Source organism: Carassius gibelio, chromosome B12 (assembly GCF_023724105.1).
Source record: "Carassius gibelio isolate Cgi1373 ecotype wild population from Czech Republic chromosome B12, carGib1.2-hapl.c, whole genome shotgun sequence".
In the NCBI taxonomy this organism is placed as follows: Eukaryota; Metazoa; Chordata; class Actinopteri; order Cypriniformes; family Cyprinidae; genus Carassius; species Carassius gibelio.
Window position 1 is genome coordinate 20,130,097 of NC_068407.1, and position 16,646 is coordinate 20,146,742.

At 35.7% G+C, this 16,646-nt stretch overlaps 2 protein-coding genes across 7 annotated transcripts in view; one reads left to right on the top strand and one right to left on the bottom strand.

The window, feature by feature from the left end:
- Nucleotides 1–697: 697 nt before the first annotated feature.
- dhrs7cb (dehydrogenase/reductase (SDR family) member 7Cb) lies at nucleotides 698–10,318 on the bottom strand. 2 transcript variants are annotated; one of them, XM_052570074.1, is made up of 7 exons: nucleotides 10,150–10,318; nucleotides 6,185–6,341; nucleotides 4,421–4,533; nucleotides 3,356–3,566; nucleotides 3,177–3,269; nucleotides 2,420–2,581; nucleotides 698–1,468 (listed from the first exon to the last, which is right to left on the bottom strand). In XM_052570074.1, exons 2-7 carry the CDS (start codon nucleotides 6,336–6,338, stop codon nucleotides 1,257–1,259), a joined length of 945 nt encoding a protein of 314 aa, XP_052426034.1. In that variant the 5' UTR covers nucleotides 6,339–6,341; nucleotides 10,150–10,318; the 3' UTR covers nucleotides 698–1,256. The 2 variants fall into 2 exon arrangements, with proteins under 2 accessions (XP_052426034.1, XP_052426035.1); XM_052570075.1 differs by having other exon boundaries at nucleotides 6,185–6,338; nucleotides 10,150–10,290.
- Nucleotides 10,319–11,660: 1,342 nt separating this feature from the next.
- mprip (myosin phosphatase Rho interacting protein) overlaps nucleotides 11,661–16,646 on the top strand; it is a 45,820-nt gene continuing 40,834 nt past the window's right edge. For all 5 annotated transcript variants that reach the window (XM_052570616.1, XM_052570614.1, XM_052570613.1 and 2 more), the window contains exon 1: nucleotides 11,661–12,503. In XM_052570616.1, coding sequence (XP_052426576.1) covers nucleotides 12,372–12,503 — 132 coding nt within the window. In that variant the 5' untranslated portion in view covers nucleotides 11,661–12,371. The remainder of the gene's footprint in view (nucleotides 12,504–16,646) is intronic.

Below are 16,646 nucleotides of genomic sequence, written 5' to 3' on the forward strand. Positions count from 1 at the left end.
GTAAAGTACATATTCTGACCATATTCTAGCAAATTAGGAGTGTATTGAGGCAAAACTCATAGTTAAATGGTTTGTTAATATCAAGAAGTCAACATGAAAAAAAAAGTGACAAAAATGTTTTTGCAATGTTTTAATCATTTTATTTCCCCCCCGAAACAAAATGTTATTTAAATGTTTATTTGTAATATTCCAAAAACATCTAAATGTCCAGTTTTCTTGTTTTCATTAGAGAATTATTTAAAGAATCCTAAAACTTTTTTGGCCAGACTTTTTCACCAAAAATGTAATGTTCTTTATATTTTATATTCTATGACAGTTTTTTTCTGTACGTCAAAATAAAACGTTCATCAAGTACAAATAACATGTTTTTGTGTTTACGATATCTCTGGTGTGTGACTATAACATATGAACACTACAGTAGTTTAATTCTATAACAGACATGTGTTAAATGTATTATTCATATGCTTTATGAAAGGCTGACTCTGTGAATATCAGTAAGCTTCATCAAGCACATGTTTGTTCTGTGTCTCTATTGTTTCCTGTTGTGTGTGAGTCATCAGTGTGTGTTTGGCTTGTGTTTACTGCCCTCTTCAGGTGCAGCTCTTCATCACTAGATGCCACTAATAGTGAGTCACATCACTTTATATGTCATCTCTACTTGATGCATTGAAGAAAAAAAACACAGAAAACAAAAAGATTTAAATTCTGCTATTTAATTTATCTTTTACTTAAGTTAACTGGATGAAGAATAATCCTTTTCAAGTTTTTAGACTTTTTTTGCTTCCATACAATATCTTCTTTCAGACTAGTGGAAATAAAACATCATAAATGCACATTTAAGAGTTTATTGTATTGCACTTCATCTATTTGCATCTGTATATTTCAATTCTTCAAAGAGTTGTTTTTCTTTTCTTTTACATTCAGCAAACTTTACAGCTTTATTCCTATAGATTGAAAGTAGGCTTTTACTGAGGGGCTTGTTCATTTATTATTCACACTGATTTATACAACATTGGTGAAAATGTCTGTTGACAGTATGTATGGAGTGATAAAAAGAGAAAACCAATAATAATGCATCAACAAATTTCTAATTTCTGTTCTGGAAATGAATGCAAATGAGTGCATATTTCATTAGACAATGCCTCATTTGCATATTTAAACATACCATTCCAGAAAACATGGGAAGTGTGATATATATTGTTTAATACACTGGATCCTATAGCAGTTCAAAGCTGTTGAAAGCCTGGCGTCTGTCTTTATTTCAGCTGCTCGTCCATGGCTCCGTCCTTCACGCCGGCGGCCACCACAGCGAAGAAGAAGCTGGGCAGCAGCGAGCGGATGTAGAGGGCGACCCACGGCACGGGATGGGCGAGGAGAACCTCTCGATTCTGCCGGTTCACCGTCCTCACGATCTCATGGGCCAGACTGCTGGGAGTCACGCCGTGAGTGTTCAGCTTACTAGAGATGTCTGGAACAAGACTCAAAGACTCAAAACCTGAAGAGCAGCCATTGCTATTTATTGCCTACATAGTCAACTGCCTTCTAAGGGACCTTATTAGAGACAGATTTGGAACGATGTACATAGACACCCAGTCTGTGCTTCATACTAATAGAACAGAGTCTATTCTAATCTATGATACTATAATAAGCCTAGTTCAGCTCCTTTTTAATTACTGAACTGTGTTTTAATGAGAAATGAATCCAATATATGTATTATTAAAAATCCTCAAAATCCTTTTGATAGATAAGTTTAATTCAAATGTTTTCCTGGCTGTTGATTGGTCAAAATGTGCTAAAAAAAATTAAAAAAAATAAAAAATAAAAAAAATAGAAAGGTAGAAAAGAGGGCAAAACCCTAAACATCTGGGAAATTTTTTTTATGAATGATTAAAAAAAAAGATTTTTTTTTTTTTTGTATGTTTATATTGTCTGTATGTATATATCTGAACATGAATAGTCATCTGAACATAATTTCTGTGCTACTTTAATTGCTAAATTCTTCATTTAAATATATATATATATATATATATATATATATATATATATATATATATATATATATATATATATAATGTAATCTAATATATTAGCTTATTTCAATAAAAATGTATGACTCATACTTGTGTGAAAACCAAGCCCTACCCGATCTGGCAACACTATAGTGCACCTATGATGTCTTATGGTCCTGTCTACACAGGCAGGTTTCTCACTAGGTTTCTGGATCAGAGCAAAGGTGTGACACTGACAGAGTCGAGCAAACAGAAGGTGTGTGATGCAATTAGTGAAGCACAGACTTCAGGAACCAGATGTATCTAAGGGTGTATGTCAGCACTTTTACTGTACAAAATGAACAAGCAGCTACACTGATACTGTGGATAATTGAGCGCCTCTGTGACTCAGGGGCAGTCGGGTTACTCACAGGCCCAGAGGGGGTTGGTGGGCGGCGTTTGGGAGGGAGCGCCGTTCTCTGCTACAGCGTTAATGAAGGTGTGGCTGATGGTGCTGACGGAGATCCCGTACTCCTCCACCTCTGCTCTCAGACAGTCAAAGAACGCCTGGACTGCATGCTTGGACGCGGCATCTGAAAACACAACAGATGCAAAGTAGTGCATATTTAATTAATGAAAATCTTATTTGCATATTTTGTTAAATTTGAATGGGTGCCGTCAGAATGAGAGTCCACACAGCTGATAAAAACATCACAGTAATCCACAGCACTCCAGTCCATCAGTTAACATCTGGAGAAGACAAAAGCTGTGTGTTTGTAAGAAACACACAACACACTTCAAACTGTTGCTTCTAAATACGATGTATTCATATAACCCATAATCTATAACAATGTTTCCTCCAGTGAAAAAAGTGTATCTCCTCTTGTCTCTCACATCAAAATACAGCCACATATTTGTTCAGTTTTTGCTGTAAACAGTGCTTGATCTGTGCAGATTCAGACCAGATGACCTTTCCACTGGATGAAAGGTTATTATAGACTTATATTTTAGTTAAAAATGTCTATTTCTTACAAACACAGAGTTTTTTTGCTTTACACAACATAAACTGATGGACTGGAGCAGTCTGGATTACTTGTGGATTATTGTGATGTTTTAATCAGCTGTTTGGACTCTCATTCTGACGGCACCCATTCACTGCTTGTGAGCAAGTGATGAAGTGACTCTTACAGCATGTACGGAATGGTAGAGCCAGTTTCCCTTGGATGCTGTTGACCAGCACAAACTGACCCATCCGTCTCGTGATCATTAACGGAAGAACGCCTGCAACAAAAACAAGCAGCGCTTTAACATTCTGTCTGACAGTAAACCGTCGGCACGTTCCTCGCTGTGTCTCTGCAGCCGTCTACCTTTGGCCAGTGTTATGGGCCCGAAGTAGTTGACGTCCATGACGGTTTTGTCCATCTCCAGAGAGAGATTCTGCACCGGTGCTTTGACCTTCATGCTGCTGTTGCATATCAGCACATCCACACAGCCGTAACACTCTCCGATCTCTGTGACCACATCCGAAATGTTCTCCATATCGCTGAAGTCCAGCAGCACTAGCTTGGGTGTGAAAGTCTGAAACAGGAAGTGCAGACAGTGGGAAACCAGATGCCATATCAATGCTTGAAAATACTTGTGGAATTATTGTGGAGGTCAGTAATGTGTGTGTGTGTGTGCGTGCATGCGTGTGTGTGTGTATTATAAATTGCATTTTAAAATATATTCAGATGGTAAACTATACAATATACTAGGCTATACAATATACAAAAAATATACAATATCACTGCTGAGCAGAAGAGTTCATTGTGTTTAGATATGTTTACTAGAGAAAAATGATCTTCATAGTTTTGGTGCACTATTTTTTTAAGCATCAAAGAGTGTTGTAGTATATATTTTTTATACAGTACCATACCATTCTTTCTTTAGATTAGTTACATTTTTTAAGATTAGTCTAATTAATACAAGTCTTTAAAAGTAAAGTTGAGACTAAAATAGTTTAAAACATATATTGTATGCAGTTTTGCCTCTAAAGTAACTTTATTTTGTTTCAACTATATTTTTATTGGGGGGAAATGATGTTATGTTGCAAAATAAATTGTTCTTTGATCATATTAGTACCGAGTGCTTTAAATACTTACCTTTATACACTGCAGCCATAATTTAATAGGTTTTTGCTTTTTAATCGCATTTAAAAATGCAACATTTCTCATGGCAGTATGATAAAGACAAAATAAATGAAGTCAACATGTTGTTTGAAACAGGACTAGAGACCCATGGACATTCAGGAGGAAATCCTGCCTTTGTTCATGACAGAGGAAGAAACGCTGACAGAGACACACAGACTCGACCTGAACACTGCAAATGTGAAGAGAGCGAGTGATCACAGTGAACTGATGGTGTCTGTCCTAATAATGTGCTTCAACACTCACTTTACTGGGGTCTGATCCACTGCACAGAGAGTCATACAGAGATTCAAGCTTATCCCAGCTCGGCCCGCACAAAACCAGCCTCGCACCGCCTTCATGAAACAGTCTGGCACATTCTGACAAACAGACAGAGACGGGATCAGAGGATGACAACACTGGAGAAATAATGCCTTCTCAGTGGAGGATTCATGCGATGCACATCAAGTCTGGCCAAAATTACACACTAATACAGTGTAATGAAAACAGTAATTACGTTGTTCAGTTTTTACAGAAAGCACAAAAAATATCTGCCACTGAGGTCAGAAAAATAAACTTAAATTAAAGGTTGCTTCTGCCATAGGATAAAAACTGAAAAGTATTGTGACGTTTTTTATTTCAAAACGGACATTTTTTCATGATGTTATTAGAATTGAGATAATTAAACTCAGAATTGCAAGATATAAACGTAGATGTGAGAGATGTATACTTGCAAAAAAAAAAAAGTCTAAGCTGTGAGATAAAAAGTTGCATATATATATTTTTTTTTTTTTATTTTTTTTTTTTACCTGTGCTGGAAATGGGGTTCCAGTCAAAAAAAGACCTTATTGAAAGATAATACTTTCATTTTTTTAACCTTGAATTAACTTTATTTTAATACATTTTTCAGAAAGCAATGCTTAATATCTTATGATATTTGAATTATTTAGTAAATGTGTCTTGATTTAAGAAAGAATTTAAGACAAAAATACTGAGTAAAAAAAATCATTTTAGCGTTGTACAATAGGATCTGCAAACAGTGTGATGAAATCCAAAACATGATAAAGGTATTATCTGCTCGCTCCTTTCAGAGACAAATATCTGTAAAGGCGACAAAAGTGTCTGCTGACCCAATCACAACACAGAAACCCCCACAATCCCATCAGTCTGAAAGCACACAGCTCACGTTTTATCAGTCTTTCTGCTCTCTGCTTTCTTTCAGACTCACACTGACTGCTCTTTGTCCTCTGTACAGATGCATTGATCAGATCCTTTCACCAAACCCAGACCTGTCACACATGAACTGTACACATACTCACTCCAAACAATCTGCTCTGATAACAAGCCTACGTACTGCTTCCATTAAAAACTATTACATTATATATAATGTTTAACAGATCACATCTCACTTCTTAAGATTTGTAATTGTTCATAATAATAATAATAATAATAATCATCATTTTAAGTATTTAAAATACAATATTTGTATAGATTTGTGTTTAAAACAATAATATTTTAAGCAGTTTTAATTTTTAAGGTATTCAAATATGGAGAAAATCTGATCTTTGATATTAGTATCGAGTGCTTTTAATTATTAAAGTCTTTTGAATTACAGCCATAATTTACATTTTTGGTAATAATTACTCATGGCAGCATGATTATGACAATAAACTATTGTAAAAAATAAAATAAAATAAAAAATAAAAAAAAAAGATTTGGCAGATTATAAAATATTCTCATAAAATAATTTATGTGGTTCCATGAAGAACCTCCAGTACCCATGGAACAAAAGGTTCTTAAAGATTATTAAAATGTTCTTCGACTAAGAAAAAAATGGACCACAGAAAGGTTCTTCTGGGAACCAAAACTGGTTCTTCTATGGCAATGGCATCATGCAAAAACTTTCCCTTTGGAACTTTTATTTTTGAGAGTGTCGTATTGGAACTAAAAAATGAGTTGACGGCAATTTATACTGGCTTTCTTAAATTTTGTGGTGAAGTAGTAAGTAATAGACCATTAATTCAGCATTACCACTTCCCATTCCGGACACAGCATCTGTGATCACCACAACTTTGTTCCGCACCATGGACTTGGACATGAAGCGCATGACCTCATTGTAAACATAGTAAACTCCAGCGAAGACCACGATCAGCAGCGGCAGCACCATAACCGATGGGAGACCCATCTTCTGAAAACCAAGAAAAAACTCAAATAAAACCTTTGCATGTGAGCTAACAAGAAATGATCCTTCATTACTTCCTGTAACACTGTGACAGATGCTACCAATAGTATCCATCTGCAGACCCGCAGCACAGCCGTTTTAGAACCGCCGTTTCAGAACCGCTGTTTCAGAACCGGAAGTGAGGGGCGGAGCTATTAACACCTAGAAATGGCGGAGAGCACGGTGAGTACTTTTGCTGTCATATGGTGAATAATTTTCATTAGTTTTCACAAGTTTTTATTAGGTGTTTATATTTAATTTGTGATTGGCTTCATTGTCTTATTGAATCTTCAATTTGTTGTCGTTTTTAAGGTGTAGAAGTTTTCTGCGGATGTTTTGATTAATCTCGTGTTGTAAATGGGCCTTGCATATGAATACTTTGTTCTCGTTTCACCTGTTGTATGCATTGTTTGTGAAATAATGTTACCGTATAGTTTAGCTATTTTAATCCCATTTGTCGTGCTTTCATCTCTTATAGAGACATATAACTATTCAGAATGGTGACGCATTACCTGAGCTGCAGCAGTGCAACAAGTGTTGCAGCAATTATCACTGCCCTTTTTGCGCGGCCAGCGTGTTTAAGCCAGCCAAACTGGTCAAATTAAAAACCCATCTTCAAAGCCACTTTAACAAGGCAGTAGTCTGTGGAGGTATCTTGATTTGTTTAATATGTACTTACAATATATTATTGTGTAATAGGTTACCAATTTACTTATTAATTTATTTTAGGCTATACTATACACAGATGTGGACTAGGATGTAGACCAGCTCTACATCACCACTGTCCATACTGTGAAACAACAATTTTAAAGAGAGGTGATTTTGAAAAACATGTACAGGTTTGCAAAAAAACCCCACCTCCAACTTCAGCCACAATTGCAGCATTGACCACACCAGCTGTGAGAGGGACACCATCAAAGACCCAAATACTGTTGACTGCTATGGTTTCAGAGCATCAAACTGTATGTAATTTTGCATATTAGCAAATATGTTTATTATGTGTATTTTTGTTGCAGCAAGATGACAGCCAAAATTGCACCTGGAACATGGATGCTAATAAAAAACAAGGTTGGTTATAGGAAGTATGCTAAAGTTGGGATAGTGGGAAGTGTCAAACATTGTAAAAGGTTTTTTTTTTTTATATTTTATTATTATTTTTTTTTAGGATATCCCCCAACAGATTGGTGGTGTGGACTGTGGAGTCTTCATGTTGATGGTATTGTTTTATTTATAACTAAATAATTACACCATAATTGGTTTATTTATGAGGAACAAGGCAGGTTTTTTTATTATTGTTTTGCATTTACAGAGAGAGTGTGTGTGTGTGTGTGTGTGTGTGTGTGTATAATTTGTTTTCTTTTTTTTTATTCCAGTATGCTCTACATCTTGCCTTGGGAGCACCCTTTGATTTTACATCTGTAAGTAATTATAAAGGTAAATGTGTTTAACTGATGTTGTTGTAGCTGTTAATATTTTAATATTTCAGTTATTTTTTTTCCTTTTTCTTCCAGTGTGACATGCCAAAGATTCGGAGATGGTGGACTCTAATTCTTTTAGAGAACTTTGGGGTTTTCTCTGAAAGGTAAATACTGGACATTTCCTCCAGCCCACCATTACATTTGCATCCCCTTCTGATCATTTTTAAATGAACCAAAATATGTATATTACAGTGCAGATACCCTTCAAGAGGCTCTTCCACACAGAGAACCAGCTGAGCTTAGCAGCAGTGAGGTATGTCTCAGATATAAAGCCCATATATACACACATATGTACAGTTGAAGTGGATCAAAACCTTTCATCAAAGTTGTATTAAAATCAAAACAATAACCATTCTTGTCTTAGGACAACTTACTGATTAACTCTTTTGATCCACTTCAAATATTGACTAATCACACACAAATACATATGTAAATACATAAATGCATACATATATAAACATCTGTAAGAAATGTAAAAATTAATTTTTTCTTTAATATTCTGTAATCAAGGAGCTACCAGTAATCCGAGACATGGCAGAAGCTGTGAAATGGATTGATTCCAATAACCATCTGCTCAGAGGGCCGGTGGAAGAGCCTCTTTTCCTCACCATGACTGAGGAGGAAAAGGAAAAGGCCCTCAATGATCTCAGTGAAAGCACAGACTCTTCGAGGGAGCCCTTTACGTTTCTTTTTCAGTTCAGGGATGACATGGAATTAGTTATACAAGAATGTCATGACAAAATGGGCCTAAAACTGAACTGTTCATTTGATACATTTTAATTTAAATTAATGCCATATAGTCATGACAATGTGTGAATTGTTTGTTTTGTAAATTGTCATTTTCATTTTATACAAAATTGTCATGGCAAATTGTTTAGCAAGTTTATTCCATAAACTTTAATTATCTAGTTTTTGATTTGTTTCTTTTAAAATTTTGTGTGTTTGAAGATTTTTACAGCAATGTTTTAATTTTTTTGTAGTGAAATGCATGATACACATGTTCTTTGCTTTGAAGTATATTTTTTTATGTTGTGATTAAAGTATATTTAATAAGTATATACAATTATATTAAACAATTTTTTTTAATGTGTCGTTGTAACATGCGCACATAAAGTATAACGTTTCTTATGAATAAAAGCCAATTATACTTCAAAACCGTGGGTGGCGCTGCTCTGGTAAGTACGTAAGCTCCGCTCCTCGCTTCCGGTTCTGAAACAGCGGTTCTGAAACGGCGGTTCTGAAACGGCTGTGCTGCGGGTCTGCAGATGGATATATCTCGATGCTACAGTATCGTTGTATTAACAAGTCAATATTTTTGGCTTGACTAAATGAAAAGTTCACCCAGAATTAAAATCCTCTCATCATTTATATAGCATTGCATCAGTGTCTCAACAATGGATGCTCTGCAGTGAATGGGTGCCGTCAGAGTGAGAGTCCAAACAGATGATAAAAACATCACAATAATCCACATCACTCCAGTCCATCAGTTAACATCTGGAGAAGACAAATGAATTGTTTTTGGAAGAAACAAATCCATCAAGACGTTCCTCTCACATCAAACTCCAGCCACATATTTGTTCAGAGCTGTTTTGGCTTGTAAATGGATGACAACACTTTCACTGGAGAAAGCACTATTATGGATTATGGACTTGTTTTAGTTAAAAGTCTTATTAATGGATTTGTTTCTTACAAATGCAACTTTTGTCTTCACAAGATGTTGGACTGGAGTGATGTGGATTAGTTGGGATGTTTTTATCAGCTGTTTGGACTCTCATTCTGACGGCACCCATTCACTGCAGATAATCTGTTGGTGAGCAAGTGGTGCAATGTTACATTTCTCCAAACCTGAAGAAGAAACAAACTCATCTACATTTTGGAAAGAGCCTATGTGTGAGCACATTATCAGTAAAAGTTTATTTGTGTGTGAACTATTTGTTTAACAAATGCTGATCAGCTGTAGAGAGTCATGTGTGTCACTAGTTCCATAAAAGTGTGGCTGAGGACAAGATCTATAAATAGCCAAGCTCTCGCCACTGGACACAGAAGAAGCACATATTTGGACATACATGAAGAGAATAGATGTGCCTCTCTCTGCATTCAATGATTTAACCAACAAACACTTTGTTGCTTTTTATTAAAACATTTCCAAGTCCAACACAAGTAACAGTGTCACAGATAGATTAACGCCTGACCAGCACTGATATATTGTGTCAATCGACAGCACACACACATACACACACACACACACTAACCTACATGCAGGTGACCATAATCTGTTTTATTTTCAGTGTACTTACAGTGTGAGTAAAGAGTTAAGCCAGCCTTCGGAGGAAATGCGTGTTGTCCGGTCAGGAAAGCAGACTGCCGTCCTCTCTGTTCATTCAGAGCCAGTGACAGCCGAGTTACTCGTCTGGATCACGGCTCTTTTAATAGCATGTGGCTGAGCGACTGACGGCTCATGCATGTTGTGAATAATCTCAGGCATGTAGAGAGGCATTCAAGGGTACCTTGAGCTTCTTTCTATATTGCATTGTATAAAACTATATATTTTAAGATGTCTTTGGTTAAATTAAATTATACATTCAAGTTTTGAGTAATATTGATTAACTACATATACTTTGCAGTTAGGGTTAGTTATAGGGTTTGGTTTAGGGTTAGTTATATGAGGTAATGCATAACATACTCATTAATACAGTAGGTAGATGTAATATGTAATGTGTACACTGTAAAATAAAGCTTTTTATTGATCGTGCAAATGTAAAATATTGTTAAATTGCACTATTTTTACTGATATATTTTTATATTGTTATTTAATTGATTGTACTTTATAAAAATGTAGCATTTTACAATATTTTACATATGTTTTTATACATGTTGCATGTTATTTTTTTGACAGTGCATATGTAAAATATTGTTAAAATGTACACATTTTATATTTTTTGATAGATTTAAAAAAATATATTTTATTTTAATATTATTGAAATGCACTTTTTTTATATAGATTGTTACATTTTAATTTATTTTTAAGATTTTTAACATTAATTTTAATGATAGTGCATATGTAAAATATTGTTAAAATACAACATTATTTAAGCTATTGCACTGAAAAAGAAATAGTCCAGAAAAATTTTTCACTCAGAATTTAAAAGTAAAGTTATCTACAAAGAAACAGCAAATAACACATTGAATATAAACATGAGATTTGTAAATGTTTTTCTTGTAAAGCCTTTATTCATTTTATTTATTTTATTTTACAGTGCACATAAGCAGTTCAACATGTTACAAGATACATTTTTGGGTCACCTGTTTATAAGACCTTCTGGATTAAAAAATATATTAAACAGTTCCAAAGTATATATTTAATTTTCAAAAGATTCTCAAGTGCTATATGTAATTAAAACACTTTAATTCAGCAAAGATCAAATTAAATTAAACTAAATTAAAAAAGAAAACCAAGAAATTAATATTCCCTTTGAGTTATTGAGAGAAACTTTATTGATTCAGTCAATAAACGATAAAAACAAGCAATATCCCATAAATTAAGCAACATTCTCTTAAATATTTGCATATTGTATAGAAGCGAATGATGTTAACTGCAAAGATGAACCTCGCTCGTAGCAGGAAAGCATTGAGAAAGGTTTACATATTTATTTAAATAATTTCCCAACTGCATTACTATTTCTTTCTTTTTCTTTTTTAACCCAGATGTCATCATTTTGTACTGAATTGTTCAGTATTGTCCACAGGGTGGAAATCAGTTGGCTCAGGGACCGTCCTGCTCTCGCTCTCCGAACTCTCGCGAGAGAAAATGAAATTCCAGCAGCTCGCGACGCGACCTCCCTCCATTGGGAAAGCTCGAGCGCGTCTGAGGGGAGAGAAAACAGCCCCTCGTTAGCCTGGAAAAGCTTCGAAACTGCGCCTTTATCGCAGCTCACGTATCCGTGAGGTTCGAGCTAAGACATGCGCGGTACCGTTGGAGGATACCACGTCAGGTTCCCCGAACATTGGGATCGTTAACGCTCCGTTAAACGAGCTGAGGGAGAGGCTTCATTAGCGAGCTAACTGACGCTAGCAGCGAACTGCGTGAAAACTTCGAGCCGTAGAGAGAATTTGCCATTGGGATTGAAAACCAGGATACCTCAGCAGAGGTTTTTTTTTTCTTTCGTCTTCTTCTATCGCTTCCTAGACAGTTCAGCTTCATTTAACCGGAGGAAGACGTTAAGTAATCGCTTTGTTTACCGCTTGCACAATTCCAGCATTGATTCGCGCAGAAATGAGATTAGAGAGTCGCTTTGTGAGGCCAGGCCATGAACTCAAAACACTGAGCAGGCCTGTTAACTAGAGATCTGCTTATATAAACTACCAGTTTGACTGCTGGAGAGGAGATTCGAGGAAGAAAAAGCTGCTGTTACCGGTCATGTTTTACGTGAAGACCGTGTCAAGAATCGGATGAAAGAGCATCGGGATTATTACTCTCTGTTTTGTTTCCGTTGCTGGGATTTGATACGCGCACAAATATATGAATAAGATGTCTAGTGCTAAGGAAAACACGTGTAGGAAATTTCAAGCGAACATTTTCAACAAAAGCAAATGTCAGAACTGCTTCAAGCCTCGAGAGCTGCATCTGCTGACGGACCAGGATCTGAATCAGGTATGAACGCCTCGATCCGGTTATATCAATTCGAATCCGTTCGTGTGAACGGGTAAAAGCGAAATGGCTCGTTCGGAAAAAAAAAAAAGCAGTTTGTTGTGTAGAGACTTATTGATTGTACGTAGACAGGGATTTCCATTAGCTGACAGTGCTTTATCGATCAATTTGCAGTGACCACTAAACAGCCTTGTAGGCTCATTTTGTTTAGAAAGGATTTGTCTTGTTAACTCTAAACTGGTGATATTTTAGGGTTTTGACGAGGCTTTTTACATTGTGGTTCGTGCTGGTATATTTTATTTTTATTTTTTGTGATCTTCAAGGATGTTTGTGACAGATCTAATTTATTTACTCTATATGTGTTTTCAGTTGCGCCAAAGTGGCACGGATGGAACGCTGTATTGACCAATCAGAAGTCAGCAGAGGTATATTCCTGATTGCTGATTGGTCAGAACCGCGTTCCAGCCGTTCTGTAATCTCTGTCCGCTGCTCCGCTTCAATCACATTAAAAAAATAAATTCTGCACAGAATTGTTCATTTATGTATTCAAGTATGCCAATTAATTGGTTTAATGAGTCTTAATGAAATGTGTGTTCCGAATTTTCATATATGTAGTATCCTTTAATATAACTGTAAATTAGACTGTATTTCTTGAATCAAAGTTGAATCACTCTTGAAATGATTTTGTTTCAATTTGCTGACAGATTGTCTAAAGGTTTTTTTTTTTATGTAGATCTTTTAAAAAATTTAGAATGGTTTTAGAAGTATTTTGTTAGACTTCTACAACCAGTGAACACTAAAGTGTTACAGCAACTAACATTTTTTTCAATCATATTTTGACATTAAAGGTCGGTCACAATTCAGATTACTATATTTACAATATGGCTATATTTAACAACCACATTGATCATTGTACTGTACATTGGCTGTATGCAAAAACATTCCATTTAAATATTTCTGAGATGCAAGAAGGCATTATTTTTTGCAAAAGGAGACGTTAAATTGTAAGTTGAAGGTGGTCAGAACCAGCCTGGGGTGCATTATCCAAAAGCATATTTAGCTAAATGTGGTCGTTAGTTCCATTGAACTCATAGAAATGGCGGAATTTGCAACGCTTTTGGGAAATGTGCCCCAGAGCATTTCCAAACCTTGTCAGGATTACAGGTACGTTAGAACTTCGCTGCTAGAGATTGAGAAATAATTGGCCATGTCTGTGTGTTTTTTAATTTGTCTGATGTGAGTCCATTTCTTAAAAATCCAACGTATTTTCCCCCCTCTAATTATCTTATTCGGTGAAAGAAAGCTTTGGTTGATTGCATGAAAATACAAACTGTGACCATGTTTCCATATGAGCTCTTAAAAGAGAATGAATGAGAGGAAAAGTTTGGGACCATAAGGGCCTGTTGTGTTTTTTTTTTTAATTGATCCCATACTCTTCAGAGCTGTCGAGCGACGTCAGCATCCTCCAGCATGTGTGTGTTGTGGTTTGAGTGCGATTACCAATGGTTAACCCATTCTGTGCCAGATTCATGAGTCATTGTTATGGATTATATCCCTCACTAATCCCGCTAAAATTACCCAAGATCCATTACTAAATCAAACCCTTTTGGGCTCTGGTGTTGTGCAACAGTCATCTTCAGACATTCAGTTCAGGATTTCTTTATCTCTGTTTTACAACAGTATTACAAAATATTCACATTAGGCTCAAACCATACATTTAGAGCAAGTGCATTCTCCAATTTTAATATGAAATGGAAATTAAAGCGATTGTTCAGCCATTGTGACTGCAACTCATTCCTGAAAGCTCTCGTTCCCTCCGTTGAAAGTCAATCAAAGCTTTGACACTCCAAGTTCATAAAAATAATGAAATATAATCCAGTTCCAGAATTTATTTAGGCTTTTATTCATATAAAAAAATTGATCCACACATGTACCTAGAGCTCATTGAATATGGTCAAACTTCGTGCTTGATGTGAACTACGTAAATTTATGAAAGCTCAAACTGAGATCAGAAACTCCATGTGTCACATGTGCCATTTGTTCACAGATCAAATCTAATGTTCATGCATCATATTTTCTGTTTCTGTGGCACAGCAGAATATTCCAGTCCCAATTGTTTGCCTCAATTTTGCCAAGAATGCCTTGAGCATTTTGAAATGTTTGTCTTATTCTTATTGATTAGTAAATAACTGTCAAATGTAGTTTACCTTCATAGTTTTCCGATTTCAGAGACGGTGCCTCTTAGGGCTTGTTTCTGAATCTGACACAATTGCTCCCTTAGTTTGGTTTGTTTTGGCATATATGAACACAACAGTTATGCTTGGATCTGCATCAAAATGGAACAAAAAAATCAATCAGAGATCTCCTAAAATGAGGTGGTCTTGGTCCGATTGAAAACCCAACTCTGGAGCAGTTCGGTTTTGAAAAAAAAAAACGCAAACCGCAAAAAGCAATCCCAACTCAATGTACCAGGCTTCATCGTCAAACCATCTTTATTATGAACAACTATGATGCTATGATGAACAACGTTAACTGGTGCATTCTGACCAGTGTTGGGAAAGTTCACTTTCTACATGAACTAGTTCAAAGTTCAATTCACAAATTTTAAAATGAACTAGTTCAGTTCATAGTTCAAACTACAAAATTTTGAACTAAGTTCACTAAGTTCCAAAAATGAACTAGTTCATAGTTCTTTTTTTCCATATGTTGCTGCGAGCTATTATTTTTCAAAATTATTGCCACAGCCCATATAAAATCAGAGACAGCAATTATTTTATCAGTTTTAACAATGAAGCTATGCGTCAGATTTCATCTTCATATCCAATTTTGAATCCTTATCCAACCAGGGATTACATCAGCATAGAGGGGACAGCATTTCCCCAATGTTTCTTTAATGCTTTGTCTCCCATTCTCACCGACCTTGCCATAAACATCATAAAATTATTTTAAATGATCATACGCCTGCTTGCTACATGCTGCTGTTGCCTCCATGCTTTTTAAAAAAAAAAATTATTTTGATGACACGTCACGCATGTGGCGGACGGCGGTGCGACACTGGTGGTTTTGCCAGATTTGGTGTTTTTCCGCTACATATTAAGACCTGTTTATGGTGTGTTTTCGCCTGGAAGGCTCTATAGAAATCTGTCACCCTATTGAACGAATTTAACCTGAGAGAGCGTGCCATTCACAGACACCAGAATGAACGAGTTGACAGTAACGTTCATCAGGCATTAATACAGCACGTTCAGTTCACGTTCGTCCAAACTATGAAGAGTTCATGAACTATCGTTCAGTGAACGCGTTCAGGCACAACACTGATTCTGACCAATGAGAGGACAGTTTTACTTCCATGTGACTTGTATACACACTTTTTGATACGCTTTTAAATGTTGCTGTGTTAATGCTAGAAATGAAGAAAAAAAGCAACATTGTAACAGTTGAAGTTCCGGCTTTGTAACAAAGCAAATGTTGTAAAAATTCGAAAAGTAAACTTAATTTTAATAGCTAGAAGTTTGACAAATGTAGATCTATGAAATGTATACGTTAAAAATATGTAAAGAATTGAGTCACCTTATCTGTTCCTCTGTATAATTTACAGAGGAAGTTAAACGCTACAGTACACGTTAGATGTTTAAGTCAAATGGTTCCTTTCAGGAAATGTTGGCAGCACATAGTCATTTACTTACCCCGGGGGGTAAAAGGCTTTCAAAATACTGTAATCTTCACAGACTCATTCCTTTAAGAATGCTCTTGAATTCTCTCAAGGCCATCCAGAGCGAGCTCAGTGGAATTGACTCTATGGAAACATACTTTATAAGCATTTCCTCTTGAAACTCTAGCTCTATGCAAGCTTACCATATCATATTTCCATATATGTTCTTGTATGTGTTTTGACGTGAAACAACAAAAAACTTTTGAATGGCAGTGTGTATATGTATATAAAACATATTAAAGCTAACATTTTCAGAAAACCTAACAGTTCCAGAAGCTTTAAATGTTTTTTTTTTTTTTTTTTTTTTTTTTTTTTTTTGGGTGAAGGTGGATTGTATTAGTATTGCTCTGTCCTCTGACTCTTCGTCAAAGATTTAATTTTGTTCTTAAATTTCTCACATTTTCGATACACTGCATTGCACCTGAAGAAGCAGT

Bases quoted from the DNA above. Each gene is read 5' to 3' on its own strand.
- dhrs7cb (XM_052570074.1), bottom strand. From the start codon at position 6,338: ATGGGTCTCCCATCGGTTATGGTGCTGCCGCTGCTGATCGTGGTCTTC. The intron at 3,567-4,420 runs GTGAGTGTTGAA...TTCCTGTTTCAG, and splicing joins GTGGATCAGACCCCAGTAAA to ACTTTCACACCCAAGCTAGT. The intron at 1,469-2,419 runs GTGAGTAACCCG...GTCTTGTTCCAG, and splicing joins CACCAACCCCCTCTGGGCCT to ACATCTCTAGTAAGCTGAAC.